The sequence below is a fragment of the Salvia splendens genome, chromosome 21 (assembly GCF_004379255.2).
Source record: "Salvia splendens isolate huo1 chromosome 21, SspV2, whole genome shotgun sequence".
Taxonomy (NCBI): Eukaryota; Viridiplantae; Streptophyta; class Magnoliopsida; order Lamiales; family Lamiaceae; genus Salvia; species Salvia splendens.
This window is the reverse complement of record NC_056052.1, coordinates 3,927,183-3,954,935: the sequence shown is the minus strand read 5'-3', so window position 1 is coordinate 3,954,935 and position 27,753 is coordinate 3,927,183. Positions and strand designations below refer to the sequence as shown.

At 36.3% G+C, this 27,753-nt stretch overlaps 3 protein-coding genes, 1 long non-coding RNA gene and 1 pseudogene across 7 annotated transcripts; all 5 read right to left on the bottom strand.

The window, feature by feature from the left end:
- Positions 1–23: 23 nt before the first annotated feature.
- On the bottom strand, positions 24–1,868 carry LOC121784769 (xyloglucan galactosyltransferase XLT2-like). The gene has a single exon (XM_042183001.1). The coding sequence runs from the start codon at positions 1,627–1,629 to the stop codon at positions 256–258; it is 1,374 nt and encodes a 457-aa protein (XP_042038935.1). The 5' UTR covers positions 1,630–1,868; the 3' UTR covers positions 24–255.
- A 4,463-nt stretch (positions 1,869–6,331) lies between these two features.
- On the bottom strand, positions 6,332–8,271 carry LOC121784768 (xyloglucan galactosyltransferase XLT2-like). Its single transcript, XM_042183000.1, has one exon. It carries the CDS (start codon positions 8,160–8,162, stop codon positions 6,789–6,791), a length of 1,374 nt encoding a protein of 457 aa, XP_042038934.1. The 5' UTR covers positions 8,163–8,271; the 3' UTR covers positions 6,332–6,788.
- Positions 8,272–12,741: 4,470 nt separating this feature from the next.
- LOC121784780 lies at positions 12,742–13,709 on the bottom strand. The gene is made up of 3 exons (XR_006046780.1): positions 13,655–13,709; positions 13,174–13,516; positions 12,742–13,080 (listed from the first exon to the last, which is right to left on the bottom strand). It is a non-coding gene; the product is annotated as an uncharacterized LOC121784780 (long non-coding RNA).
- Positions 13,710–17,920, bottom strand: LOC121784764 (pentatricopeptide repeat-containing protein At4g20090-like). Of its 4 annotated transcripts, none has more exons than XM_042182991.1 (4): positions 17,673–17,920; positions 16,162–16,207; positions 14,277–16,076; positions 13,710–13,870 (listed from the first exon to the last, which is right to left on the bottom strand). In XM_042182991.1, the coding sequence occupies exons 1-3, from the start codon at positions 17,866–17,868 to the stop codon at positions 14,297–14,299; spliced, it is 2,022 nt and encodes a 673-aa protein (XP_042038925.1). In that variant the 5' UTR covers positions 17,869–17,920; the 3' UTR covers positions 13,710–13,870; positions 14,277–14,296. The 4 variants fall into 4 exon arrangements, with proteins under 4 accessions (XP_042038925.1, XP_042038924.1, XP_042038927.1 ...); XM_042182990.1 differs by adding an exon at positions 17,362–17,541 and having other exon boundaries at positions 14,277–16,207; positions 17,673–17,807; XM_042182993.1 differs by lacking the exon at positions 17,673–17,920 and adding an exon at positions 17,362–17,514.
- A 3,329-nt stretch (positions 17,921–21,249) lies between these two features.
- On the bottom strand, positions 21,250–22,847 carry LOC121784777 (annotated as a pseudogene).
- Positions 22,848–27,753: the final 4,906 nt, after the last annotated feature.

Sequence of the window (27,753 nt, the reverse complement as noted above, 5' to 3'; positions counted from 1 at the left end):
TTTTCCTTGTTGTGATTCGGGACTTCATCAATGCCAAATGCTGTCTAACAAAAACTGAGAAAAAATCCTAACCAAAACCTGCAATTTTAACTAGTACTACTATTACACTGGACAAACAACTCATAGAAAAGGAGAGCAGATACATATAATTATAAGTATATTCCTGATATAATTAATATCTCTATATGAAGACTATCAAAGTTCAATTAACCACAACAATCAATTACTAATAGACTACTAATAATCTCCTCCCAATCACAATTCTCTCTCCTTCCTAATCCTCTGCAAAACCCCGTCAATAGCAATATCAAAAGCATCCTCAAAATCTGTTGATCCACCACTCTGAATCCCATACACAATCCTAGGAATTGTCTCAATCACTTTCTCCCTCTTCTTCCTAATCTCCTCCTTGCTATACCCCTTCAAAACATGCTCTATCACAGAGGTCTTATTCATCACCTCCTCATGGTTTATATAAACCGAGTAGCTCTCCGGTTCGCCCGGCAAGAACCACGGATACTGGTCGTACGCGGTCTGGTTCCAGAAGAAAACCGGCACCGAACCGGCTATCATGCAGTCGAAAACCGACCGCCTCGTGAAGCTATCCCCCTTCGGCTGCAGGCAGAATTTCGACGCCAGGAGAGATTCCATTATCACCGACGAGTCCGCCGAGCATTTCGCCGCCGCGCAGTCCACCACGCGGCACGACGACGAGTTCGAGCAGTAGGTTAGAAGAGTCCCCCGGAAATCGCGGCCGATCGGCTCACGCGCCGCGCCGATGAACGTGTAGAGGCTGGCGCGCTTTTGTTTGCGCACGAATTGTTGCCAATTCTGGAGGATTTCTCTGGATTCGGGGTGGAATCCGGTGGGGTAAGGCACGCCGACGTCGCGATCGTCGAAGTCGGCCTTCTCGATGATGAATCGGGTCACCCGCTGCATCTCGGGCATGTTGAGGAATGTGGAGCCCCAGATTTGGGCTGGGTCGGCTAAGCGGCGGAAATCCCATGTGATTCGGGCTAACGAAATGAAATGATCAGAGCCGTTGGATTTCTTCCAATGCTCGTGCTGATCGAGCCACCCCAGCAGCATCCTGCAATCGCGGTCGCGTTTCGCGGTGTCGTTCTTCCAGAGGTGCTTCCCCACCGCGAGTCCACCGTAAAACGGGATGTAGAACGCCGTAGCGGATTCCGCCTCCAGGGTTCTGCATTTGTGCGTCAGAATCCGTTTGTGGAAGATCACCTCCAGGGCGAATTGATTCGTGCGGAACCAGGATTTGTAGAGATTCTCCGGCAGGAGGCGGCGGAGCTCGGCGGCGCGGCCGCCGAAGCCGCCGTTGGCGGAGATGCCGCACTGCCAGTTCCAGTTGTCGAGGTCGGTGCAGCTGTGGAGTAACAGGTGGTGGTTGAACATGAAGGGGAGATCGTAGACGTAGACGGTGCCGGAGGGGCATTCGTCCGCGGCGGGGCGGCGGGGGAGGCAGGGCGGCGCAATGCGGACGGCGGAGATGATGAAGAGAGGGATCGAGATGGAGGCGAGTGAGATCCATAGATAAGGGTGGGCGAAGAGGAAATTGAGAGGTTTTGACGGTTTCCGCCGCGACTGGAGCTCCGGCGAGTATGCGTGGAGCATAATTGGTGTTTCAAGGTTTTGGTTTTTGGAGAAGAATGTGAAGAAATAAAGAAATTTACTACACAAAATATAATTGAATTGGGCGTTACATTTTAATGGGAAAGTGATTTAATTGAATGTGAGCATTTTAGGAAATCACCTTTTCAATAATGGTAGGAAAATGGAAAAAATAAAAATGGTCCAAGTCTATGATATTGAAAGTAACCAGTCTTCTACAAATTGTACAAATAGTGATTGGGCTGATTGACGGAGGTTAGATTGTTGATTCAGCTATATGTACTCCACAACTTATTATTCTTAAAAGAGGCGGTCCGTTTGCAGTATTGTATCTATGATTAAATTTGTAGCGTGTTTGGTTCATGAGATTCAACCTCGCATCTCAATCCTAGATGGATAATCATGAGATAATTAGTCATAGCTAACCCCCTATGACTAAAATAATCTCACAACTCAATCCTAAATTGTATCTTGGTATTATTTTATCTTGCAAACCGAACACCACCAAAGAATTCAGCATTATTCACCTGAACTAACAATAGATTATACTCCCTACGCCCATATGTAGTAGAGACATTTCTTTTCGGCACAGGATTTAAGAAAAATTATTTTAAATGAGTTAAGTAAAAAGAGAGAATAAAGTAGAAAGGAAAAAGGTAGAGAGATGAAGAGAGAGTAAATTTTTTTTTGTAAAAAAAAGAAATGACTATAACCTAAAAAGGAATACCACTCCGCTATAGAGGGACAGAGGGAATATATATTGTCATGTGGACGTCATTTAAAATTGTGCATACTAATTTATTCGTAAATAAATGACCCAACAAGATAAACTAAATATAGAAGGTTTAGTCGATCCAAATATAGTGCATGCGCGATAAAAATTGGCCTCAAAATCGAATTTGCATATTGACTTGATTAACATCCCTAATAGTATTAGATATAGAAGGTTTAGTCGATAGGATATAGAAGGTTTAGTCGATCCAAATACAGTTTCTCGTCACTAGAATAAATATTATAGTCTTATTGACAATGCTAATAATGGGGATTTAAATAATACAGAAAAAATTACAAAAAAAGAAAAGAAATCGGCTGCTATAAATTACCTTAAAGTCAAAATAACTGTCTTAATATTTTTTTTGAGCGGATATATGGTGGCTTATTTTATGTTTGATTCAATCTTCTTTAATAAAGTGGAGACCGGCACGATATAATAGAAATAAGCAAAAAGTAGTTAATGTGTAAAGCAAAAAGTAGTTAATGGGGTTAATGGTTTATAATTTATACACCTTAATTTAGGGATCTCCACTTTGAAAGAACGAGTATACTGTGTGTAATTTTATTCATAGGAAGATTTAAATAATATAAATAAAATAGAGGGAACAATTTTTTTATTCCGCGAACTTTGCCAAACAATAATTTTTGGTCCGTATACTGTGAAAATATCTTTTGATGTCCGTCAACTTCGACTTAATATCATTTGAGCTATTTTTTTTTTCAAAATACCCTTAAAATCAACTCACAAAATGATACTACGACTCATCCATAGAGAGACGAAGGGAGTAGTATTTTGTTTGATTTAAAGTTCGGGCTCAGATAAGTTATTGTGAGGTGGGGCCAACCTGACCTGGCCTAGCCCGATCAGTTTGAGGTCCAGATCAGTGAGGTCTATGAAGCAAGCAGGTCATGTTGGGCAGTTGGGCTTTCTTAATCTTTAAACTCAACTTAGCTTGGACCTACTTTATAAAAGACTTAAGCTCCTGATTAATTAAACAAAATGTTTAATTTGGGCACAGAATCATACTAATAAACTTGAAGCTCACAAATTCAACTCATATTGGACCTAAGAACATCCATAACAGGAGTTTGGAGTAGAGTCGCGATGCTGTGAGGGGCACAGCGGCCAACGAGCCTCCCCCACGGTGTGGACACCCAGTGATGGCATGGCGGGGCGGGGCGGGGATGAGCTGCCATGGAAGAATAAGAAGAGGGGTTAGCATTTGTGTTAATTTTTACAGATTTTCAATTAATTTGTGTATTAGGTTGTGTTTTAATTTTAATTAGCTTTTTTAACATTAATTATGCATTTTTAGAAGAAGTGGGTCTGTCCATTTTTAATTGTTATCAATATTAATTTGTGTATTTAGGTTGCATTTTAAATTCAATAAATTAATTTCACGTTAATTATGCATTTTTAGAAGAAGTGGATTTGTCAAATTTTAATTATTACAAATATTATATTAAATGTATAAAAATATCACATTAATTCTGATTTTTTATTGAAATTGTGCATTTGATTGTGATAATACAATTAATCATGCATTTATTATAGTACTCCATATGTTTTGAATGAGTAATCTATCTATACTAATATAAAAAGCAAGTTTTTAGATTATTTTTAAGATTGTTATTTTAGAAGGAAATATGATCATTAGTTAGAGTATAAAGCAAAAGTTATTGGTCAAACACCATTGTCCGATACAACACAAAGTCATTGGCTTCCCAAATAAACTTTGAGAAGAATAATGAATGATTTATTATTTAAAATTTTCGGTCAATTACAATTTAAAAGTCTCAAATACTAAAAAGTAATTGAGGTATTGCTTACACTAGGTAATATAAAAACAATCGTTGATTTCTCTATCTATAAATATTAGGTAATATTTCGGTATAGAATTTTCTGTTGTTAAAGTATAATTGTTCTATCTGTAATAGAGATCCAAAGTACTTTAATTGACATATATGTATGTATGATCTAGTTTCAAACTTAATCAATTTTGTTTCTATAGTTTTCTAATAAATTAACATATATACATTTTTCTAAATTTTATTACTCTATGTAATGATATTTCTTCTTATTTTAACTAATTAAATGACAATATGAAAATAGTACGATGAAAATAAATTGGGTCTAAGCATCGTACGAGGATTAATACTAGTAGTATGCATTAATGGGGTGTTCGGTTTGCAAGATTGTATCACAGATTAAATATGTAGTGTTTTGTTCTACAATATCATAACTCAATTTATAGATGGATAATTATGGGATAATTAGTCATAGCTAACCCCCCTATGACTAAAATAATCTCACAATTCAATCCTAGATTATATCTTGGTATTATTTTATCTAGTAAACCGAACGCTACCTAACGCAATAGGCGTGGGAGGGGGCGTCCATTAGATTCTCTCAATTGAGACGAGTCAGCCCAAGCCTTAAAAGATGTGGAATTGCATAGTATGCCTAGATTTAAATTTTGTTTGCATGTGTAATAGAATTGACAAGGAACAGGTAAACCTTGAATAACTCAAAAAGATTGTATGAACTGAACAATATTGTAACAAGTAAACCTTAAAACTTTAATTAGCAATACTTGAAGACTTAACAGATGTTTTATTTTTGAAATCTAAATATATGAATTTTGAAGTTTTTTTTCCCATTGATGTGAACTACGCATGATATTACTATCTACTACGTTACAAAAAATGGTCGTACAATCCTTTAATAATTTGCTTGTACATATACGAACTTTTGATATTTTCTACTCCCTCCATCCCTCAAATTTTGTCACAATTTGACCGGATACGAGTTTTAAGAAATGTAATGGAAAGTGGGTTTAAAAAGTTGGTAGGAAGTGAGTCCTACTTTTAAAGTATTAGTTTTATAATAAAATGTGAGTGATAATAAGTTAGTGGAATATAGAGTCCACTACCAAAAATGATAAAAAGTGAAATGTGACAAATTTTGTGCGACATACGGAAATGGAAAAATGCGACAAAATTTTAGGGATGGAGGGAGTAATTTTTTCCTAGTCTCAAAAGTTTGAGTGAAAACTAGAAAACTTAAAAAAAATCTTGTATTTAGAGGCAAATATCACTATTTATTAAAATCAATGTTTTAATGATCATCACATTTATTTTTGCCATGTAGGCTTTTACGACAGATACATCAGCTTCAATTTGGAGAAAAACTAATTTGAAGGGAAAACTAAAAAAGAGTAAAATTCATGTCTTTAAATTCTAAAAAAATAAGGAAAAAAAATAAAAAGTAGGTACGTAGCAGTTTAGACTAAAACTGAATCAATTATTTTAACTTTTTCGATTGGCTGAAGAGCTTTGAAATATTTATAGTAGAAACTCATACGAGTACTATATTTAATATTTATAGTAGAAACTCTAATTTCAAAGAAAAACAGAATAATATTTTTAACAACAAAACTATGCGACCACGTTATAACTAGCTAGTCATACACAATTATTTTAATAAATATACATAAAGTAATAATACAAAAAAATGTGTAAATACTTTGGCATACTCTCCCTCCAAATTTGGATAAAAACTGACTACTAATTTATTTTAGGTAAACTATCTTATTAACTAAGTATTAAGTACATCTATTTTTAATTATTTTAATCAGTTTGGCTGGTCACTGATTAGTACTACTTTTGAATCATATAAAAGTGTGAATATAACTGTGATTAGCGGCATATCAGCCTTCAATTACGTTCAAACGAAGTTCAAGAAAGTAAAACCCTTCGGCCATAGCATTAGCAGGTGTCGCATTTTCATTTGAGACCGTGTAAAGTCAAGACAAATTAATCAATGCTAAATGTGAACAACCTAAATAAACAATTTAGGTTAACTGTATGAATTGAATCTAAATATTGAATTTGATTATTTGATTTTTGTATCCTGCTTAAAAACTGCATCAACGTCAAACACGCCTGTAGCATCACATTTATTATCATTACATCTAGAAAAGTAGGAATACATTGTGCTTGGCATTTTTGGCATATTGAAATTGGATTCCTTATTAGCCGGAAAAAATAATATAAAAACCTACGCCAGTGCGATATACATGTGTAATACACGATGGGGAAAAAAATATCCCTTTATTGCAAATACAGAAGAATTTTGTCACAATAAGTATATTCTATAAGAAAATAGAAAAGAGCATAACTCAATATTTAACTAAAACAGTAATAACTTACCTACTTACCACATCTATCTGTGATGATAATTCAACACAATCGCTTTCTCAAAAAATTGACATTTTTAATTTGATATAAAAAATTGACCTTTTCCCCTCCATACATACATTATACATACCTTGATTTGCCGGCCTTGCACCTCTTCTTCCTTCTTCTGGTTGTGACAAAATAGGCTTCTATCTCATGTTGGACTCATTTTGATCCTTGATTTTCTTAATCACTCCATCAGTAGCAATATCAAATGCATCTTTACCAATCCCATTCCCATCACCATAAATAAAATTTGGTATCAAACTAATAACCTTCTCTCTCATCCTTCTCACCTCTTCCCTACTATACCCTTCCAACACTTTCCTAATCGACACACCATTCCTAACATCCTTCCAATCAATAAACACAGAAAACCGGTCCGGTTCATCCCCCAAGAACAACTCATATTGATGCTCAATACTCCTCCTCCAGAAGAAAACCGGAATCGAACCGGCCAGCATGCAATCGAACGTCGATCTTCTAGTGTGCGCATCCCCCCTAGGCTGCAGGCAAAAATCCGACCCCAGGAACGCCTCCTGGATCTCGGGCGTACCCTTGTAGCACCGCGATCCCGAGCAGTCGACGACGCGACAGGATCCCGTCTCGTTGAAGCAATAGCTTAGAAGTAAAGATCTAAAATCATCCTTGATCTTATTCCGCTTGGCTCCCACAAACGTGAACAAGCTAGTCCTATTTCGAGATGTAACAAAATCAATCCATTGGTCAACTTCCAATTTTGACTTTGGGTGGAATCCGGTGGGGTAGGGAACACTGATCTCGCCGTGGTCCCACGGGTCCCGCTCTATTGTCAACCGCACGATCTGCTTCATTAGCGGCATGTAGACGAAGCTGGAACCCCAGTCTTCGTCTCTTTTCCGCCGAAAATCCCACGTCATCCTCCCCAGGAGGATGAAGTGGTCAGAGCCGTTGGATCGCCTCCACGGAGGCTGATCCTTGAGCCACGTCAGCATGTCCTCGCATTGGTAGTCTCGATCCCTGGCGGTATAGTTGCGATTAGTGAATAAATATTTCCCTACCGCGACCCCAGCGTAGAAGGGTATGTAGAAGGCCGTAGCGGATTCGGGCTCCGTGGTTCGGCACTCGTGCTTCATGATCCTCGCGTGGTACATGACCTCGGCCGCGAACATGTCGGTCCAGTACCACGACGAGGTGAGGCTCTCCGGCATGGCGGGGAGGGAGGTGGCGCGGGGGCCGAAGCCGGCGTTGGAGAGGGTGTTGCATTTAGATATCCATGGGTCTAGATCGCGGCAGTTGCGGAGGAGGTCGGCGTTGAAGGCGGGGGGGAGGTCGTAGACGTAGACGAGGCCGGCGTCGCATCTTGACGGCGGCTTGAGGGGTGGTGGCGGTGGAGAGGAGAGGATTGAGCGTAGGGAATAGATTTGGAAGAGGAGGAGGAGGATTAGTAGGAGAAGTGAGCATTTGAACAAAAAAAGTAGGAGGGAATGGATTGTCTTTCTTGGAAAAAATTTATCCAACTTGAAGTTGAGATTTTCCAACATTGGGAGGTATATATAACTACAAATAGTGAAATGGGAGTTTTTGAGAGAAAGAAAGGTGTTTGGTGAAGAACTTCTACTACCTCTACGAATAATACAAAGCAACAATACAAAAATAAGACTTCTTTAACTATTTGTAGGCGCACTACAACAAAGTTTAATTAGCTATGTGGAACTATTTTCATTGTTTACGTCAACAACCATATAAAAAGAATGGTGCTATTTAGTAAATAAAAATCGATTTAGAAAAAAAAATAATTCACCTAAAAAGTTATGACTATAATGCTATTCATTAGGGTCAAATCTTATCTCTCTAGAATAAGTGGAGATGAATAATAATTATTAGAAATTTGAATATTAAACTTGTATAGATTATTCATGGCTTTATTCATAGTCAAGGACGAACCACGAGGGGACACCTATCGAGCTAACTTTTGTTTAAGAAAATAATATTACGATCGTGGGTATCATTATAGATCCGGAATACGGTTTAATTAACATCACTGCAAAAAAAAAAGTAATTATTAATAGCAGATAATATATTAAATGTCCAAGGGGTGAAAACGTGGGAGGGTATCTAGTAAACATAATGATAGAAGGGTCACATTAATTATCATAATTACCAAGCATAATTAAAATTTTATCATGTGATTAGCATTCAGTGGTTGTCACGATCTGCGCAAATAACGCAATTAGTTAACTGAGATATAAATTAGAAATTAATTCTCAATCTTCGATGCAACAATATAAATTACTACGTATAATGTAAAAAGTTAGAAGGGCGACGCGCGTCGCGGCTGATTTAAAGGGGGATACCTCAATGTCATAAAACAAAAGAGTGGTGATAAATTAACAAAAATTGTATATACAATTGTGGACATTTTAGATATTTTACATTCAAAATAAATTTATTAAATAAATCAGTTTTTGTTGGCTATTATTTAACCATTTTTTGAAGTTCGCCTATAAAAGAAATTTTTCAAAAAGGTTCAAGATATAAAATAAGCTAAATCAAAATTGTAGGGATATCAATCGGGCCGGCCTATCCGGTTTCAGGCCGGCCCTACTCGGGTTGCGGGTCAATCGGGTGCGGGCTAATCGGGTTGTGAATTCTTTCGGGTTGTAAAAGTTCAACCCTAACCCTAAAAGCTCGGGTTTCGGGCTAGCCCAGCGGGTTAATCGGGTTGCTACCGATAAGATTAACATGCGATCAAAGTAATAAATAATGATGAAAATTAGTTATATTCATAAAATGTAAAATATTTAATTATGATAAATTTGAGATATATGGTCAAACTCAATCATAAACATGATCAAATACTAAATTTTGAAATATTTCATGAAATTTTAATGTATGTTTTAGAAATTTAAATATTTTTAAGTGAATTTGAAGTTTTAATTTATTTATCAATTATTATATTAATAAAATCGGGTTTTCGGGCCAGCCCATCGGATTTTCGGGTCTAGCCCTAACGGGTCGCGGGTTAATCGGGTGCGGGCTAATCGGGTTTAATTTTATCGGGCTAGAAATTTCCAGCTCTAACCCTATAAATTTGGCGGGCTATTCGGGCCAGCCCACGGGTTACGGGCTACATTGACATCCCTGCAAAATTGAGACTTTAAACTCAAATTGGAAAGTTTTAAGATATAGTTATACGGGTTAATATTATAAAAAGTTGTATCGAATTGGTTACTAAAGTTTTATTTGTTTTAAAATATTAAACTTTATACTTTATAGTTTAAGTCAATTTGTTTAATTATTTTATTCCATATAACGATTAAAATGTCACATACTAATATTTTTCTATTCACGTTGATTTCTATTTTCTTTTGTTACAATTTTTTTTCATGTGTTACAATTTCATTCTAGAAAATTTCTGCAATAGATTAACATTAACAATTTTCGACTAGAACCTTTCTCCAAAGATGCATGAAAATCCTCCTATGCAAATGACTGGTTGTCTTCATCATTTTTGCCCATGGAGCTGGAATCCATAATTTAATTATCATTATATGTAGAGGAAACTCATGAAACGTCATCGTATTTATTCTTACCATTGTTCTTCTCTCTTTATAATCTCATCACGTTATCATTTGTATTTTCGAGGGAACATTTTTTTTAGTTTGTGAACTTTGTCAAACTAGTACTAGTTCACTAATGAACAACGTAATATTAGTACAAGAAATATGATTATAGTATTATCATAGAAAATAATATCCCAAAAAATCAAGGAATATAATTGAATTGTCAATTTCAAGTAGTATTTCAATTCCTGGTCTGATAATCAAGAAAGAATTTAGTGCTGTTAGTGAGAGAATTTTTTACAAAAAATTAATAATGAGACTATTCATAACTGTTTCGGGACATGACAATCGATCGATAACATTACTATCATCGGCTCATTCAAGCTTTTAGTTCAGTCTCTTCCTATTATAATTTAGTAACTTCATTGTAAACTTATAATTATAAATTATTTACAATTATTTAAGTTAGGAGTTTTGTTTATTACATTAACTTTGTAATTTGTAAATATTTTATCATGAAATAATTATCAACATTTTTGTCTTTTACTTATTATTATATATTTAATTTTTGTATTTTATTTTTATATCATCATATTTATTATATTGTGTTAAAAAATTGAAAATATGGAATTTGGTTGGTTAGGAACCATTGTTTATGTCGTTGTGATCAATGTTCTTTCCGATATAAAATCTAGGAAATAATCATTTATTGGTTAAACTTTGTTGGGTGACTTTTTTTATACACATTAGTTCCAAAATAGAAAATTTATACCATGTTGTAAGATGACCGACGATCTTTCTAGCCTACAAACTAATTCACTAACGAACGATGTAAAAATGTTTGTTAGTACTATCATTAAACGTTGTCGGAAAACCTTTTTGGTAAAAATCTAGTTTCAACATTTGTGTCGAGTTGTTCGTCGTTATTCAACACACATGCCAAATCTATGATAAATAATAAATAGTTTATGTCGTTACCATACAAATTACTAGGCCCTTAATTATAACATAAACAATCAACTAGAAAATATCAATCATTCAAAATTACATACCATAAGAATTTGAGTTGTAACAGCAGAAACAATCAACTTTAACTACTCTTTGTATGAAAATACAAACCTTGCCCATATTTTGTGTCTGTCAACCTTTTTGAGTTGTAACTGAAAAATTGAATCTAAGGACAGATTTCGTAGGTCTTCACTCTTCAGTTAAAGCATGATATTTGAAGAAGACAACAAATATGTGATATAATCCCAATTTGAATGCAACCCCTAAAAATAGGGAATCAAGCAGCCCAAAAAAATGTGTCAAGAGAGAGACTGCAAATTAAATCAAACTAGTTAGAACTTTCTTCAAAATGGTGAGCAATGAAGCCGCAGTTGTGATCGATAGCTCCTCCGTCCCTTCAACAGTTCAACGGTTGCTGCTTCTGTGGCTGCAGCTGAGGTTGAAGTGATCAAAACTACCGAGTAGATTGCAGACTACGTTAGATCTGGGTTGTTTAAGAGGGCAGGCGATGCTCATGCTTACGTCGACCATGATGATCAGCCTTACATCGAGATGGTCTAAATAATCTTAGTACTTTAATTCCTGGTCCGATAATCAAGAAAGAATTGGTGCTGCTAGTGATCAAATACTTATAATTTTACAAAAAAAATGATAATTGAGAGTGGCTCATTCAAGTTTTTGGTTTCGTCTCTTCTTATGATCTAGTAACTTCATTGTAAACTAGTACTAATATCATTTTTTGTTCTTTAACACTTTGAAATTATTTTTTTTAAGTCTGTCAACTTCAACTTAATATCATTTGAGCTTCTTTCTTATTTTTTTGAACAGAAATATCCTTAAGGCCATGAAGGGTAATTTAGTATTTTAGTCTATTTACTCTCTCTTCTTCACTAAAATTATTTAATTTCCCTTAGTCTATAATGATACCCACGATTCTTGCATGGAACATGACTTCGCCGGTGAACATGTCGGTCCAGTACCACGACAGAGCGAGGCTTTTGGGTAAAGTGGGGATGGTGGTGGCCAGAGGGCAGTTGAGGAGCAGGTCATTGTTGAAGGCGGGGGGAGATCGTAGACGTAGATGAGGCCGTCGTCGTATCTTCTCGGCCCGAGGGATTGTCGAGAGTAGAGAATGGAACTTAGGTAATAAATTTGGATGAGGAGTAATATTAGTAGGAGGGAATGGAATTTGTTTCTTGAACACAACTTGAGCTGGGGATTTTCTAACATTGGTATGGATGATTGAGGTATAGTAGACCTCCCACAAATAATGAAATGATCTGTTTTTTGAGAGGGAAGTAGTATGAATATAATGTAATGGAGGTCAAATATTTTTAGCCTATCATTAATATAGAGCTATTCTTATTTCTTAATTGGATTAACAGTTAGGTGCACACCATATAAATATGAAGTTTGACAAGATTGTGGGTATCATTATATATGGGGAATAAGCTTTAATTAACATCCCTGCGATCAACATTGATATTTATTACTCCGGCGAACGAAGAACGACGACGTCAGCTAGTCCATAATCAGAAAAATCAAAAAAGAAGAACCCAAAAACTAGAGAATCAAGTTGAAAGAGGTGGCTCATATAGGGCATCATCACAGCCACATCAAAATGAGTATAATGTAAATTCTAAATGTGTTGATCCTTAAGGTTAATGTACTTGTGAGGATCAATCTTGGATTCAAATAGATACTATTATTCTATTGGTATCTATATTTAGTTATTTACAATTAATATAGCATCAAAGCCATAATCCAGCCAACCATACCTTATAAATCATTCTCCAATTTAAGCCACAGATGTTTCTGCCTAAGGGCCTCTCTCTGAGTTGAAGACTTCCTACAGCAACAGCTACCCCCAATGAAATAGGCCAGCTAGCTGGAACAAGCGCCAAAAATGCACAACAAAAACACCAAAATGGGGCTAGTGCAAGTACAACACAAGCACGCATAGGTAGATAGCAACACTTACCTTTGATAAACCAAGCACAACAAAAATGCCATTTTCACTTATAAGCTAGAGAGGGGTACAAGCGGCTGATGCAGCAGTTGGAAACATATCTGAATCTTGGACAATGTACGAGGGTTGAGGAAACACTTGACAACGTTTCAAAGCAACTCAAAATCAGGGCTGGCATTCACGATCACCAATTACATAGTGTTTCCACTAATATAACATATAAACTCTTTGTCAAATCCTCCGCAGATTGTGAGGTCTATTTATAAAGACACTCATACATAACCGCAGGATAGTTGTCGTAGAAAACCTTGGGCAGCTGAAGAAGAATCTACTGCAGGGCTAGTTGCTCGAGGCTCTGAACATGTGATACAAGACAAAACTAATTGGTGAGTTATTGGATAAGACAAGACAAGAGTGATTATCATAGCTTGAACATCCAGATTGGCAATACTACTATTAATGTGTGTTTGCAGCGGCAGAGCAAGCAGGGAACCTGATTTTGATTGTCTTCTCATGCTTCTCTGGTTGGTGCTTGACGCTACGCTTGACGCTACGTTTGAGTGTGGTGGCCTTCATGAGCCCTTCCATTTTGAGCTTCCACAATCTTTAGACGCAGATAGGTCTTCCCAACCAGTCTATGAAGTGGTCACTTCACTGACCTTAATAAATTATAAATAACCTTGAGGATCATGGTTCATAAATGACCTGCCTGCATTTTAGAACAAAGTGCCAAAAATATAAGAATAAAAGAACTGGCTTTAAACATTGAGTATTTTACTTAAGATGCTTCTTATTTATAAGACATGACCTTATTATTAAATAAAAACAAAAAATATAGTCATTTGTTTTTCTCAATAAGTGAAACTACAGTTGTAAGAAGGTGTTGATTGCAGTGATCCAAGACCAAGATTTGAGAACTAAAGCAGATATTGTACAATGTTTTGAAAATAAAACATCTAACGGAAATCAGTAAGACAGTTTCCGAGCAGCCTAAAGACCAGGAGAAAACATTCAGATTTTTCCAATTTTTACCAGGAAGGTAGTGCAATAAAGGAAGTTTACAAACGAAGCTGAATACCATGTCCGGGTGGTATTAAAGGAGTATGAACTCATACCAAAAGTTGGTCTGGCAGAATCAGAAGAATAAGTCACCCCTACATTTGTTAATGGCTGCTTCAGTTCTCTTTGGTTTACAGATCCCTCGAATTACCTTGTCCCAAGTGGAGGCCTTTGGCTGAAGAAAATTTTGAAGCATCACTTGTATAATATTAGAAGCTCCAATTATTCTGTCACATTTTTGTAGCCTTAGAACTAGCTCATCTAGGAAATCTCCGCCATCTAGAGGCGGATCAAGCTTTTCCCTAAAAGCTGTCAGGAAAAATTTGCAGGTAACTGAATCAGGATCACAGACTTCACTTAACATGCGATTAAGTATATCCATGGCATGGGAAATACTGCCCTGTTTGCACAAGGCATTGATGATTATATTGTAGGTGATTACATCAGGTTTGGAGTCAGATGCTTTGTATAGCATCTCATTAAATAAGCTCAAACCCTGTTCTACTAAGCCAGCATTGCATAGACCATGAATCATGGAGCTATAAGCCACAACATCTGGTGTAAGTCCTTTAGCCAGCACCTGCTTCCATATCACCAGAGCACTTTCCAACTTCCCATTCTTGCAGAAACCATGAATAAGCACACTGTAACAAACCTCATTATCCTTGTAATCCTTCTCAACCATATCTTTCCATAGAAGAACTGCCTTATCACAGTCTCCGACCTGAAAGAAGCCCTTCATCAGGGAGCTGTATGTGTGTGCATTTGGCAAGCAACCCGCATCAATCATTTGGGAAAAATACTCTTCGGCTTCATGGGGCTTTCCGTCTTGGCACAGACCATCAATGACAACACTATACACAACTGTATTTGGTTTGCATCCCTTCTCTAACATCTTGGCCCATAGTTTTAGTGCCTCATCCGATTTCCCCTCTCTGAACAACCCACTAATAATAGCAGAATAAGCATACTCATTTGGCGCATAGCCTCTTTCCTCCATTCCCAGTAACATGTTCAAAGCATCAGTAGCTGGTCCCTTCTTTACTAGTCCATTTATTATGGTTCCATAAGTGATGTCATTTGGCTTGAGCTTATTTGACAACATTCTGCTCAAAAGACTGACTGCCTTCTCTAGCTTTCCTCTGAGACACAACCCATGTATGAGCGTGTTGTAAGTAACTTCATTCGGAACACAGCCTTTGAGGAACATATTATCAACTAGCTTAGCCGCCCGGGCCAAATCCCCCTTCTTGCAAAGCCCATTGATTAACACATTGAATGTAGGTGGAGTGGGGTCACACCCTTCTATTTGCATCTCATCCAACAAAGCCACAGCATCATCAATCCTATCCTCTTTACACAAACCATCCATGAGAGTGCAGTAAGTATATGTATCAGGCTTACAACGGAAAGCAGGCATCTCCCTAAACATATCTACAGCCCTACCAACTAATCCCAATCGACACAGCGACTTGATGACTAAATTAAACGTTAAACCATTGGGAGAAATATGCTTTTTATCGTTAAGAACATAGTGATAGAAGTCCAGAGCATCACGATACAATCCCTGCTGAATAATGACATTAAGAAGAGAGTTAAAGGACTTAACAGTTGGCAAGCAGCTGTATTTATCCTCCATGCTATTGAACAATTCAACAGCTTTACGATGGAGACGTGCTTTGCCATAAGCCTTGAAGACTAGGATGAAAATCTTCTCAGAAAAGGCTCTGTTTTCGCGCTTCATCCGTTGAAAGATAAGCTCCAAGGCCTTGAAATCACAAGAGTGGGCATGGTGCTGAATAAGGGAGTAAAAGGTGGAGTCGCCCCGCGTGTAGGACCCCGACTTGTGTGTGTCACTGAATATTGAGTCAGCAATTGGTTCATTCAAGGAGCTAGCCACAGAGAATAAGCGATGAGTTAGGAATCGACGGAAGAGCTTACATGTAGACAACTTTCCGACAGGCATTCCGACTATTTCCACCTGGTACTGATCACACACATATATCAATTAGATTTTGGTTTTTCGACCTTCAAGTTAAAGAAGAGAAGGGGGGTCAAGTTCCACGGGTGGGAGGATTTCATTAAGGTTTTAGAAAAACAATATATATATGCTTAACTCAATCATATAGCAGAACACAAAACCAATTCATGGAGGTCATTTTTAGTTAGTTTTTAGGTAATTTTAAAAAGGATGACCTAAAATGACATATACTATGAGATTTGAGAAGTACAAGTTGTAAAGAGACATATGCTATGAGGATATCTCTGCAGCTAATCTGTATATATCTAAAATTAGCTAAACATAGAGATATACTATTATTTCCAGATATTTTCATTTTCATGATATAAATTTACAGATTTGTCAATAGAGAAATAAGATTGGAGAAGTACAAGGGATAAAAAAAATGTTAGATGTTTATCTCTGCAAACAAGATTACGACAATATCAGTAGGTTTCAAGATGAAAAAGAGAAACCCAAGCTAATTTCTTGATGTAGAGAATTACTTTTACTTTCTATACTAGGTTGCTAGTTAAGCCCTGGAGGTAAGGCCAGATAGCTAAGGTTCAAACTAACAAAAAGATTTGAATCGTTTCTAAATCCCAATTAGGTGAATCATCTGTAGTATTTAAGGGAAAATTTTAATTTTCCAACATGACAATTTGACTCCAGTATCCCATCAAATCAGTCCACAAAGTTTGAGTAAAGATAGGCTGATCATCTTGATTCTGTATGTGACGACTGATGATATTTTCCCAACAATTACAAGTTGCATGAAGTTTAAGCCTAGTTTTTTTCACCCTTATGTTAAATAAGTAATGCACGGGGAAATATTTATGTTTTGTAGGCTAATTTTTGTCATAACTGAGCATCAGAATTTAGACATAATTTTTTAGTTGATCTTAAATTTATGGGGAAGCACCTAAAAACAATTCCTTGCCAACCCAAGGACGCTTTGCTAAGAGCATATAAGCTCGACCTTTCTATAGAGGTTAACATGTAAAGCACAGAATTATCATCAATTGGATGAAAGCAAGAAATAACATGATTGGATTCAGTGGAAGAATCAGACTGGATGTGTGAAGACATGCAATTAAAACAGAGACATAAACTTGAAATCTGTAATCAGGAAATCAACCTACCGCTTTCACAGAGACTATAGGACATAAATTATCGAACTTTGCAAATTTTTTGGCGTAGTTGGTGTCAAAATAGCTGAACATTGCATTAATAGCTGAACATTGCATTATTCCTCCTATGGAATCCAAGCTTTGAGGAAATGGAATCAGGAACATTGTTCGTCGGATTACCCTTCACAATTTCTGCAAATTTCTAAGTCTAATCATCACCATAGAATAATAGCATAACAATGCTGAAACCGCTAGTTCGCATAGTTGGTAGGAAATTGAATGCGTGTGCGTGTGAACAATAAAATGTAAGGTTTGACGCTTACCGTCTCTACAAACTTTCACGCCGGCAGCGGGTTGCCTCGACCTTTTATGCGCCTGTAGTGTAGCGGAAGAAAAAATGGCGGAGGAGGTGGAGAAAGGAGATAGGTCGAGAGGAAATGCTAGGACTCTGCTGCGGCGGAAAAAAATTGAATTCTTCAATGATGTGGTGGAGTGAACCAATTGAAACGAAGACGCCATGGAAGCTCTGTGCCTGCTCCCAATTAAGCTTTCACACACACACACACACACACACACACACAGTGGCTGTGGTGAAAGATCCCATTTGTTAAGACTTTATTATTATTAACGGGCCGTTTACATCAAACTTGGGCTGTCACAATATTATCCAATTAGGAACAGTTTCATCAGGGCCCGGACGTATTTATAAATCTATAATTCATAGTATAATGAATTCTAGATTAAGCAATTATAATATCTGGTTCACTTATAACTTTTTTTAAATGAGAATTTTGAAAATTGAAAATCATATTTATTCTATGATACATTAATATTATTCTCTCTCGGGAATATGAGTCACATTTCTTTTCAGCGTAGTTTTTAAAATATGTTAAGAAAAGGTGGAAAAAAGTTATTGGCATATGAATTTTATTTGTATATATTAGATTTAAATTAAATGTAACTGAAATGAGTTAGTGGAATGTGAGTCATATTACCATTTATATTAAAACTTAATCGGGACTCTTATTCGTCGACGGACCAAAATGGAAAAACGAGACTCTTATTCGAAAACAAAAGCAGTAGTTAGCATTACAAAACATATCAGTTATTGATATTGAGTTAGAAAAAATATTGATGAATCAGCTAAATGATATTGAAACATTATGTTTTATGATGTCAATTAATATCAATATATTTATAAATTGATATGTAGCTTTATATTCTAACTTAAAAAAAATGTGTCACTATTCATCTCCTTGAATGCATTTTTTAAATAAATACATCGCCCTTTAAAATTACGTGGTTTCCTCAGTGAAACGTGGTTTAAGGGCACACTTTGACAAACGTGACTACAAATTTAAATCACAATGGTTTAAGATTAGTTTTAAGAGTATAATTACCCTATAAACTTTTAAGTAACCGCCAAATTCCGATTTTGAATATTAGCTTTAAAATCTTCCTATGAATAATCACAACTGTTCCCATTTTAGAGCACTCATTATGATTGGGCAGATCTCTAGGCCTCGAGATTAGCCCTTATCGGCCAATCATTGCGGAAGAATGGCCAGAGAACGGCCATTGCTTCTGTCTCCCTTTTGGCCGATTGATCGGTTTGGCTTTCATAGAATTCACGAGCCCATCAAATATATATGGGCTATTACGAATTTCTTATATTCATTTATTTGTAAATATTATTTTTTAAATATAAAAATCAATTTTTATAAATAAAATATATTTTTTAAAATTTTAATTGAACCGCCGATTTAACCGTTGAACCGGCGGTTCCGGTTTCACTTTTCGTTGAACCTGAACCGGACCCTTCGGCGGTTCAGAACAGCGGGTCCGGTTCGGTTTCTGCATGTCTAGTTTGGCCGATGAGTGATGGCCGATGATAGGCCCCCCATTGTGGAAGTAGGGCCGATCAAAGGCCCTTACAAGTATCTTTTAATTGAATTAATTAATTTTATTTATTGAATTATAGTTTATATCAAAAAAGAATGAAATGGAATAGAGACAATGAGAAATGAAAATTGAGAAACAAGATTAAAAGTAGTACACAAATGAATTTATTTAATTTGGAGTAGTATAATACAAAGTCGTTTCAGTGCATATAGTTGACGTATGATATTAACATTTCATAAGTCATTGAGTTTATAACATTGCTGCAATCTTGATTGATTGAACAAAGTTTAAAATTTTACCAGATAAATAACCTTTCTTAACAAATCACTGTGCACTCAGCACTCATATATATACTACTAGTATCTTAAGATGGATACTTGCACAAATATACAAAGTGTACAAGTCCCTTTCTAATCCCACTATATATCATAGTATTCACCTGTATTAGATCATCTTCAATTGTATACTAAAACTTAAAATGAAGTAGGTAATTAGTTCTAGTGATACTCCACACTAATCCTATTTTTGATTTTTGAATATAAAATACTTTTTCTTTTAGGTTTACACAAAATAAAATCAAAAACTCTTTTCAAAATTTTGTGAGTGAACAAATCATAATATAGTGAATATTCTTTTAACTTTAATTCAGTGTAATGATATGGTTGGAGTAGAATAAATATTTAATGAAATATTTATAATAAAATGGATTTGAGTTTACTATAAATAATTAAATATGCTCCTGAGTTATCCCATCTTATCTTTTTTAAAGCTAGAAGGACTTTATTTATACGTAAAATAAATGTGCTGTTAGCACTGCATTTAGGCCTAAATAGTATAGGTAGGCTGATACATCAGTAAATTGCGTTATTGCTACAATAAATGGTTGGAAGAATACACAAACATCTACTGCATTTGATACGTTTGGAAATCAAGTCGTATTTTTACGATTATAGTAGTATTCCCTCCGTCCTATAAAAGATATCATACTTGTGGGACGGCACAGAATTTTATTAGGTTTTGTTTTGCATTTTAAATCGAAAGAGAAAATATAATATTTATATTATTGTGAGAGAGAACTTTTTCTAAATATGGAAGTGTGACATCTTTAGTGGGACAAACTAAAAATGAAAGTGAAACATCTTTTATGGGATGGAGAGAGTACTATTTACTACCATTTAATTGCTTGCTGATTTATGTTAGTATTTTCTTTATGTGGAAACTAGAAATGTTAATCATTTTTCCAGTTAGTTAATCGAATTGTGGTTTTTTTCATGAGATTCTTGTAAAACAGCTAACCTGATATATGTACTGGTATTGCTGCAATCATAATGGTGTAGTGTAGGCGTAGCCTTATAATGTCAGAATTGAATCTGAACTTATTGCAATTAACTTCCATTGGTAAGATTAATTAATGGCATTAGTTTACAGTTGAGAATTTGTTGAAGACTTGTCAGCTGACAATCAATGGCGGGATTTACCATCGTCATTATAGAACTTGTCTTCATTTATTTCCTATCACCAAAACTTTAATACTTTCTCCAAAATTTTTAATCGGTACTTCTATTTTTAATACAATATTACTACATGTTTAAGCTTGAAAAACACAACCAGTGGTACTATTAAATTTACCGATTTACCATTGGCAATAAAATAAGGCACTAATATATTGACATAGTACATTCTAAAACGAAAGCCATCGTATTACACGTAAATATAATAAGTACTCCCTCCGTCCCACTTTAGCATTCCTAATCACTTTTAAGCATATATTTTATAAAAATGATACTCCCTCCGTCCCGAGCTACTCGCTCATTTCCTTTTCGGCACGGAGATTAAGAAATGAGTGTATAGGAAAGTCAAAAATGACGGCTGTAGATGAAAATTTTTACTAAAAATGGAAAGAGTGCAAGTAACTTGAGACGCTCAAAAAGGAAATACGTGCGAGTAGTGCGGGACGGAGGGAGTAATAAATAGTTAAAGTGACCGAGACAGAAGTAGTAATCAAAAAAATTAATGAGCCTTAATAAAGTAGTAGCACGTGACAGAAGGAAAGCAATGAACAATACAAATGAAGAAAAGCCTGTCTCTCGCTCTCAAATCTCTACCCAAGCACAAAGAATCCAATACAGTCCCATGATGTCTGACATATATAATTCACATATAAATATGCTAAATTATGGTGTTCATAATGTGCACGTGGATGGGCCCTGTCGATATAAATAAAAATAGCAAATAAACAAAAAAAGAATGAAGTTTCTAGAACAACATCCACCCAACCACGGAGGAGGCCATTGCAAAACTTGCCAACACCTTCATGCTCATCAATTTCTCCACCCCACTCTGCAATAAGTAACCACCATCAATTTCTCAAAAAATATGTCTTTATAATTTTTAATTCACACAACTACTATTCTTCTTCTATTTTAATCATGGATCTTAGATTTGGAACCCATTTTTCTAACTACATATTACTACAGTGACAAGATCTAAATATAAAACTAGTCAAGATCTACCCTTCTAATTATTTGACATCACTAACCAATCATGGTGAAACTCAGATCCGAGCACCTCATTGTTTGTGATCTTAGCCAATATTCGCTTCTATTTTAAAGTACTGTTTATTATTATGTGACAAAGAGCAAGTTTAATCTCAAATAGCGACAGAGTTCTCTTACATTACATTACCCAAAAAATAAAACAAATCTAGTGTTTCCAAATCTAACTTATAAGGCAAAAATCTAGTTCGATTTGGGACCACTAAGACACAATCAATTGGTAATGACGCTACAATGCACCGACATTTTAAGCACGAGTCATAATAAAACAAATTCAGTGTTTCCAAATGTAACTTCTAAGCATATAATGCTACACAGATCTGAAAAATCCAGAGAGTGATTACTTTAATTACAATTAATTAGCATTTAAATCTTGTGATTTAGTTGGTTAATTAGAGCAGCAGATCTATAGTTTAAGCTTTAATGCAGAAAAAAGAGCAGATAATTTCCAGATCTGAAACGTACCAAATCACCAACTGATGCAGGGCCAGGGGCGAAGGCGTCGGAGGGTCCGGGAGCTCCGACCGGCGGCGCTGGTGGTCCGGCGAGCTCAGGAGCCGGAGCAGGGGCGGCGTGCTTCTTGGTTTTCTTCTTGCTAGGTGCTGGCGCCTCAACCGGAGCCTCGACTGGAGCCTCGATGGGCGGCGAGGAAGCGGCGGGTGGAGTGGCGGCGACCGGCGCGGGAGACGGCGGCGACTTGGCAGGGGGAGTGGCTGTCGGCGGCGAGCTCACGGGAGCTGGAGATGGTGGTGAGCTCACTTGCGGCGGCGGGGCGGAGACGACGGGAGGCGAGGCCGGGGGAGTTGAGACTGGAGGAGTTGAGGTTGGTGGAGTGGCGACTGGGGCGGGGGGTGGTGGGCTTGGAAGGGGGGGTGGCGGCGGCGGCGGGAGAAGAGGCGGGGGCGGAGGAGGGGGAAATGCCGCCGACGCTGGCGACGAGGCAGATGAATGCTAGTAGGATTGCGGTTCCTCTATCCATGGCTGGGTTTGGAGAGAGAGAGAATTTGGAGTGGGAAGAAGAGGTGAGAGTGAGCAGTGAGTGAGAGTGTAAACTATAAATAAAGGACAAATAATGAGAAAGGAAAGAGAGTGGAGATTAAAGAAATTAAACAGAGTGGAGTTGGCTGATTAGCATGTGATTAGGTCCGGACCCGCCATCTCACCAACGGCTCTTTTCCGCGTTTTTCTAATTGCTTACTATACTAACTCCATAATTTTTATCATTGCTTCATTTTTTGACCAACTAGGAGTAGTACATTTTTTAAACTTGCTGTAAAATAAATTATTTAAAACCCTTAGCTATAGGAATAATTAATAGGAAACTGAATTATAATAATTGAAGAAATGCTTTGATATTTAATTGAAATTAATTTGTGATGTATAATTGTATATGATTATGTCATAGCAAAAAATAGTACAGTAAATTAATTAATTCATGAGGAACTTAACAATTAATTAGGACCAAAAACCAGCTTAAATAAAATATATTCAATAAAAACGATCAACTAATGTACATAAAAAGTAAAATTGCAAAAAAAATTACAGCTATAATTTCTTTGAATAACAATTAATTAAACAAAAAAATTCGATCTAAACAATTAATAACAATTAACTGTAATAGCAGCACAGCTAATCTGAAAGACGACCTATTTTTCATTATAATCTCACACATTTCATTCTAAGCAATTCCTTTAAAAATCTCCGTAATTTGAGGGAATGACTTCATTAAGAGCATCCGCATCCGTGCTCTTACCAACGAGCACGGATGTGGGCTCGGGCACACTTTTACTCCCTACTCTTAGGCAAGAGCACAACCCCCACATCCGTGCTCTTCCGCAAGGACGAGCACTAGAGCCCCATCATTCCATTATTCAATTTAAATATAAACATTTCAACAAAATTAAAATTCTTTAAAAATAACCGAAATAATATTACAAATTACAAAAAAATTAAAAATTACATAATTAAAATCCTAGAAATTTAAAATTACACAATTAAAATCTTAAAAATTTAAAATTACATAATTTAAATCCTAAAAATTTAAAATTACATAATTAAATTCATAAAATTAAAAAACTCACTACTCGTGGCGGAATTTCGCCCAAATGGATGATGAATGTGTGTATTTATATATGATTTTGGGATTAATTTTTTTTAAAAAAAACAAAAAAATAGTAATAAAATTTGTTTATTTTTGGGAATCCGAAAATATAATTTTTTTATTTTTTGGTATTATTTTTGATTTTTTTTAAAAAAAAAGAAAAGAAAATGCCAATAGAAACGTGCCACGTCGCCTTGCTCGCTGGCACGGACGTGCTCTTAGCTAAGAGCACGTCTGTGCCAGCGACAAGAGAGCAGCGGCAGACAAGCGTGTCCTTGCCAGCGATACGGATGGACGAACGGAGCCTGCTCTCCGACGTGGATGCTCTAAAGTTGTATAAGTACTAGCAAAGACAAAAGGAAAAATAATAGAAACAAATCATCAACCATCAAATGTGTAGTATTCATTTTTATCTACAATGCTATACGGGCAGTTGCCAGTTGCTACCGACTAATATTAACCGATTTTACATTTTACTTTCTTATTCAAAAAGTTAAATTTTTATTTAATTCTCTATGGTTAACACGTTAAATTATAGTACTCCTCATTTCATCCCATAAAAAAGAGACTTTATCTATTTTGGTCTATCTTATAAAAATAATACTACTACTCTTCTATTTAGCAATTTCTTTTTCTCTAATAAAATAGCCCAATTTTCTATTAATATATTCTAATGGTAATCTTTCTTTTAATCTCTTTCATATTTTATCAATTAGATGCTATAAAACTCATACCATCGCAGATACCTTTACTTTTATGACGGAGGCTGTAGTAATAAAATCTCATTTCTAACAATGAAATGAATCGTTTTAAATGACATACGTATAAAAATTACTCCCTCTATTTTATGTTAATAGAGTCATTTTTCTATTTAGGGAAGTTCCAAGTTAATTGAGTCATTTCTACTTTTAGCAAAAAGTAATTCCATTTTTTACTTTATTCTCTCTTACTTTTTTCACCAATCATTTAACACACTATTCTTAAACTCTGTGCTGAAAAGAAATGTCTCTATTAATAAGGAACTGAGCTACTGTTAGCGGATGAAATTGAGAAATGCAGTAATATTATTGGCCAAAAATAGAAAAATTCCAAATAAAGGAATCGTCTGTCTCTAGACACAGCTAGAGAGCTAGAGTTATCTGTTATGTACTATGTAATTGATATTTGTTGTAGTATATATACGTTACAGCTGGAATTGTATGAGTGGTGGGTCCATTGAGCGGCGATGATTTTACAATTCCATTGAGAGCACCCAAAAATGGGGCGCCTGATACGTACCATCATTCTCGGGCGCGACCGATGGCTTCATTGTGGGTGCCCGGACGATGGCACGCCCTACGCCCACGCCCTAAGCTTCGGGCGCGGAAGAAGCCCGGACGATAGGCCATCGTCCACGCCATCGGGGCACCATTGTGGGCTCCGCGGACGATAGGCACAGACGATGACACATGTTTTTGATTTTTTTTTCTAAATCTTGTCTATTTAAACCTCGTTTCTCATTCACTTGTTCATTCGAACATCTCGCCTCTCTCATTTCTCTCATCTCTCACATTTCTACCTCTCTTATATACCAAAATGAACCACGACGACGACACCGCCAGCTCGTCTCTGGTTCAAGGAAGTCATCGCCGATGTCATGTATGCGTGCATAATCATGCACAACATGATAGTCGAGCATGAAGGTGGGAGCATCACCCACTGGAACGATGATGAATGTGCATCTAGCTTGTCCGGCAAGGCGACCGCGTCCACCGCTAGAGGATTACCGACGGGCTTCAATGAGGTTCTATCTAGACAGGTCTCAATGCGCAACCAACAAGACCATGCTCAGCTCATGAACGACATGATTGAAGAAGTGTGGGTCCGTAACTGCCGTCGTTGAGTTTGCATATTTTTTTAATTCGTATTCTAATGTATTAATTTTTATAAATGAAATGAAGTTTTTTTCCAATTTTTGTAGTTATTTAAATATTCAAATAAAAGAAAATGCATAGGACGCGCTTTAGGACGCTCCATTGCAGGTGAGAGAGTATGAGGATAAAAATGATGACGTGGCGGTGCATAGGGCGCGCAAGGGCGCCCATTTGTAATGCTCTAAGGCTTTGCTGTGCTATACACAAACACAGTTTCCCCATCCCCACACTGACCCCACCCACATCATACCGCATCTATGTTGTCTATTTTATTATCATCCATTTTTAACTTTTTGTCAAAGTTCTAATCGTAATTTTATCAAATTATTACCATTGGCCGGAATGTTCTATACACCTGTTTTCCAATTTTAATTTTCCTTGTAATACTAGTTCCGTTCCCTCATAGATGAAGTAAAACTTTTTAGCACGGAGTTTAAGAAATGAATATTGAGTGTATTAAATAAATAGATAAAAATGTAAGAAGAAGAAAAAGATAGAGAGAATAAAGTAAAAAGTGAATAAAGTAAGAGAGAGAAAAAAAGTTAATATATATTGAAATAACCCAACTATGAGGGAACTTTTCGAAATGGAAAAATGACTCAACTATGAGGAAACGGAAGGAGTACTATCACATTTATCTTTCAATTGATATCTTCTTTTTATAAAGCAAATCGACTTCGATTCTTGAATAATCCACATCACTTCTGCTTCTACTGTAACACAAGATTCCCCTTTTCTGTGGAAAAGGCCCGTATCAATAATTATGATTTTATGTATGGACAATTCCTCAATATCTTGTTCATTCGCAACAAAATATTTTATTTGTGCGTCGGTAAAAGAAATGAGCACACTATAATCGGAAATTATCTAAGAGATAGATAGTATGATAGAAAAGTTCAGTTTTTACTATCTGATAAGTCGCATTCTAGGCCTTGGTTACTGGTCAGTATAAGGTGCTTTATTGGATAATATCTGCAAAATAGTTGTTAAGGTGTGCAGGTTGAAGTACTAAATCAGGAGGGAAGGTTCAGAAGGAATTCGAGTGAAAAAGCTGCGAAGAGTGTGCAAACTGGTCAGTATGAGCAGAAAATACGCAAACTGGTCAGGATGGATGCTACAGAACTGGACACGAGAAGGAAGGACTTGCTTGGAATAATCACCTATCTAAAGAAGGGCAAAATTGTCATTCCACATGAAGAGAAAGCCCTAGAAATTAGGGCAAGCCACCCTATAAATAGGAGCTGAACATAAAGAAAAGGAGGAATCGACACACCACTTCACGGAGGACTTATCATCACTACTACATCACTTTTGAGGAGAATAGCTCCACTAGCTTTTAGTTCCATCTAAATCCAGCAGCCTGACTTGAAGATTCCGGCAACCTGCCGGCGAGGAGCATCATGCCTGATTCATTCCAGCCGCCGTAGTTCCAGAAATTCCTCCAGTTTCAGTTTCCGATGAGCCAAACAATCTTTTACTTGCTTTGTTTTTAAGATTTCTTAGTTTAAGAACTTGTTTTTGCCTGCCTTTGACTTGGATTCCAGTAGCTACTTAGTTGAAACATCTTTTGGGTGATAATCTTGAATGCAATGAAGTTTATTGTGGTTTTATTTTATGTTTCAGCTTGCTTATTATTTCTTTCTGCCTAGTAACTAGATCTGGTAGTTTTACGTTTATTTTTGTTGTTTAAGTGCTTGAATCTGCTTTGCTTAGTTAGATCAAGGTTTTCTTAGAGTGTTTACAAGTTTTAATCGGGTTAAGGTCCTCAAAAATGCATGAGAATCGTTTCTGCTTGCTTCTGTCACCTTGTCCCGCTGACCAGTTTGCGTAGATCTCAGTTTTCTTAGCTTTCGTTCTCGATTTCAGGTTAAATATTGCATTTTCGAATTTTCAAGCTTGATCATTCATCAATAGAGTTTGTTAGATCTTGTTT

What these genes read in the sequence shown, in the direction of transcription:
- LOC121784769 (XM_042183001.1), bottom strand. Translation starts at nt 1,629, where the DNA reads ATGCTCCACGCATACTCGCCGGAGCTCCAGTCGCGGCGGAAACCGTCA.
- LOC121784768 (XM_042183000.1), bottom strand. Translation starts at nt 8,162, where the DNA reads ATGTTGGAAAATCTCAACTTCAAGTTGGATAAATTTTTTCCAAGAAAG.
- LOC121784764 (XM_042182990.1), bottom strand. Translation starts at nt 17,514, where the DNA reads ATGTTCCTGATTCCATTTCCTCAAAGCTTGGATTCCATAGGAGGAATA. An exon ending in CTATAGTCTCTGTGAAAGCG is followed by an intron (nt 16,208 to 17,361) that starts GTAGGTTGATTT and finishes GTGTGTGATCAG; the next exon opens with TACCAGGTGGAAATAGTCGG.